This window comes from Lolium rigidum, chromosome 1 (assembly GCF_022539505.1).
Source record: "Lolium rigidum isolate FL_2022 chromosome 1, APGP_CSIRO_Lrig_0.1, whole genome shotgun sequence".
NCBI classification, from domain to species: Eukaryota; Viridiplantae; Streptophyta; class Magnoliopsida; order Poales; family Poaceae; genus Lolium; species Lolium rigidum.
The window spans coordinates 314,738,912-314,742,473 of NC_061508.1; the positions used below are offsets into that span (position 1 = coordinate 314,738,912).

The window sequence follows — 3,562 nt, forward strand, 5'->3', positions numbered from 1 at the left end:
TGTAATGTGTTTCTCAAGAAAAAATTGTTTAATGAAAAATTGAAATGTAGAAACCTATTCTCCATCCGGTCAAGCGAAAAAAAAACTCATCTGTGTGTTCACATTTGCAAATAGGCGGGCAATCAGGGGTCCTGTGTCATTTTTGGAAGAAAATAACACGTAACACAGAAGCCAGAATAGGAATAGGAATTAATTTAAATCCGTTCGCCCGCGAGTGCACAAGCACTTCTCGCCACGACGTACGACCAAGCCCGCGCGAACTAGCGACAGTCGACACCAGAGCCGGCTCGGGTTGCCGGCCGGCGACACGACGCCGTCGTCCGTTAGTCCGTTCGCCGGCGCCTATCGCGCCGGCCATCAAGGAGGCATGGGCACGACTTCGATGCAGAAGAGCTGGCGCAAGGCGTGCGGCGCGATCAAGGACTCCACCACCGTCGGCCTCGCCAAGGTCAACAGCAGCCGCGACGATCTGGACGTGGCCATGGTGAAGGCCACCAGCCACGTCGAGCGCCCGCCCAAGGACCGCCACCTCGCCAGTACGTTTCGCCGCCGGCCGGCCGGTCACCTCTCCTTCTTAATTCCGCTCAGAGATTTTCCTGTTCTGACCAATCATGATATCCGCGCCGCCGTGCGGACATGGTCGCTGCAGAGATCATCGGTGCCCGCTCCCGCGCCGACGTCTCGTACTGCGTCCAGGCTCTGGCCAGGCGCCTCGCCAACACGAGCAACTGGGTGGTGGCGCTCAAGGCGCTGGTGGTGATCCACAGGGCGCTCCGGGACGGCAGCAGCGGCGCGTTCGCGGAGGAGCTGCTGGGCCACGGGCGGCAGAGGGGCCAGGCGCTGCAGATGTCGAGCTTCAAGGACGACTCCAGCCACCTGGCCTGGGACTGCTCCGCGTGGGTGCGCACCTACGCGCTCTTCCTCGAGGAGCGGCTCGAATGCCTCGCCGTGCTGCGCTACGACGTCGAGGCGGAGCGACTCAGGCCTCCGGCGCCGGCGGCGTCGGAGAGGGCGCCTCCCAAGGTTTCTGATGCGCTCGCTCACAGCTTGTTGTTCTGAATTGCTTGGATTTGCCACTGTTTCTGACGCGTCGTCAGTGTTGCGCGGTGATCGGTTGATCTGTTTTTCAGGGGCAGAGCAGGACGAGGAGCCTGGGCAAGGACGATCTCCTGGAGCAACTGCCCGCGCTTCAGCAGCTGCTCTTCCGGCTCGTCGGCTGCCAGGTAGTAGAATTTGTGGTAGAATGTTCCAAGTCTAAAGATTATGATCTGACAGAATTCACGGATGTGTTATGACTTCTGTGTTATTCCACATTTTCATATAAAGTTTTGTTTTTGTAAAATCTCATGTTCGAATTTCTTCACAGCCTGAAGGAGCAGCATTTGGGAATTACCTCATTCAGTACGCTTTGGCACTGGTATGCATCTGCAGTTTAATCCCGGTTGTAAATTGCATTGTTCTTATTCATTTAGTTGATGCTACTGCTGACACATTATTCAGGTGATGAAGGAGAGCTTCAAGATCTACTGTGCTGTCAATGATGGGATCATCAACCTCGTGGACGTGGTACTTTTTCTGTGATATTTAATTTTTTTGTTTCTAATTGGGTCATTGATCGATCGAGTGTCATATTGACCATTCTTGCCTTTGCAGTTCTTCGACATGAACAAACTCGATGCTATCAAAGCTCAAGACATTTACAGAAGAACAGGAAATCTGGTATGGATACACTCATACCCGTGATCCGTGTTTCCTCTGCATTTTCCCCATGCACATTACTTGTTCATGCAAAACTGAAAATTAAGGCTAATGATCCTTGGAATACCAGGCGAATAGCCTGTCTGAATTCTACGCCATCTGTAGAGGTTTGGAGCTCGCCAGGAACTTCCAGTTTCCTGTTTTAAGAGAGGTAATTAAATTTACTTAAATTTAGCCTTTGGTTGGTTTCACTTCACTGCAATGAAGTATATGCGGCATATGCCGACACCAAAATGTAACTGTTTTATTTTTCTTGCATTTTCCTCAGCCGCCGCCATCGTTTCTTGCGACGATGGAAGAGTACATCAGAGAAGCCCCCAGAACTATGCATGCTGTAAATAAGACCATCGTGAGTCCTTAGTCCCTGGCAAGTATTTCAATATTTTTTATCCACGCTCCAAAGTGCTTATGAACCACAAAAGGTTCTCAATTATGGCCAGGCTTCGGTCACCACTGAAATCACTGAACTGTCAGTTCAATTTAACAGAAAAAATGAACTAATTTTTCACCAATTTTTCTATTGTGTGGAACTGGACTCGAATTGATTAGAATGACTTTTTTTATTTAAATAAATGTAGTGCAAAATTCAAAATGTGAGCAACACAATCTCCTGTATTTACTGGTATTGTGTAAATTGGCAGGAATATCGGCAGCTGGATTTCGTCGCAGAACAGGAAGAACAGCCAACACCTCAGGCACCCAGCGAGGCCGCGTTCGAAGAACCTGCCGTGGAGGAACCGCTGCCGGAGCAAGTAGAAGAAGAACCCCATCCTGTAGCTGAGGCTGCTGTTGAACCGGAACCTACCACGGCCACTTTCGATTTTCTGGTGAGCTCATGTCACTGTCACTCTTCCAGGGATCTATTTACAGCAAATGATATGGGTTGATGAGAATGTTGCACCAACGTGATGTGCCGGTGTCCTTGCAGGGTTTACACGAGGTGAGCTCTGCTGCCGCTGAGCTCGAGGAGAGCAATGCGCTGGCCCTGGCCATTATAGCACCAGGTGATCGGAGCAACGCATCTCCTGGTGCTGCTTTTGACATGGCTGGATCTTCAGGCTGGGAGCTGGCGTTGGTCACGGCACAGACAGCCAGCAGCGGCAACCAACTCACAGAGATGAAGCTGGTACGAGAAACCACCGTGTAGCATTTCCATCCATGATGCGTATACTTTATGTACACTGCATCCATATCCGATCTCATTTCGCGATGGAACTTGCAGGCCGGGGGTTTCGACGGCCTGCTGCTCGAAAGCCTATACGAGGACGCTGCGTGGAGGCAGCAGCAACACCAGGCGACCTACACTACAGATCCTCATAGTGAGGACCCGTTCGCCGCGTCGACTAGCGTCGCGCCACCGACCGATGTGCAGATGTCGACGATGGCACATCAGCAACAAGAGATGTTTGGGATGCCGTTTCAGCAGCCTCAGTCGTATGCTGGTGCAACTTCTCAGTCTCAGGCCAATCCTTTCGGTGACGCCTACTCTGCTATGTTGCCGCAGGCCCAGGGCAGCTTGATCTGAGTATGTCTGATAGAAGTACAAGTCGCAACTGGTAGCTCTGGTGTTGCATGTTGGTAGTAGTACATGATGATTGACTTTATCCCAGAAACTATCGCTATGTACCTAGGTGGCTTTATACACATCAGCAAGATCATCCATGTAAACTTCCAAAATTATAATGTTCTCATGAGATTACAAGAGTCCTACACTTCTCCTAATCTTAATGGAAATGACACGCAAGTCTTTCACTTGTTTTGGAAAAAAAAAAGGTTAGCAAGACTAGCAAAGTGGCCGTGCTCT

General features: G+C 50.6%; 1 protein-coding gene across 1 annotated transcript; it reads left to right on the plus strand.

Annotated features, from left to right (window-relative positions):
- Positions 1–367: 367 nt before the first annotated feature.
- On the plus strand, positions 368–3,283 carry LOC124661674 (putative clathrin assembly protein At5g57200). The gene is made up of 10 exons (XM_047199553.1): positions 368–542; positions 626–1,023; positions 1,131–1,223; positions 1,367–1,417; positions 1,501–1,566; positions 1,654–1,719; positions 2,027–2,107; positions 2,400–2,585; positions 2,687–2,884; positions 2,981–3,283. The coding sequence occupies exons 1-10, from the start codon at positions 368–370 to the stop codon at positions 3,281–3,283; spliced, it is 1,617 nt and encodes a 538-aa protein (XP_047055509.1).
- Positions 3,284–3,562: the final 279 nt, after the last annotated feature.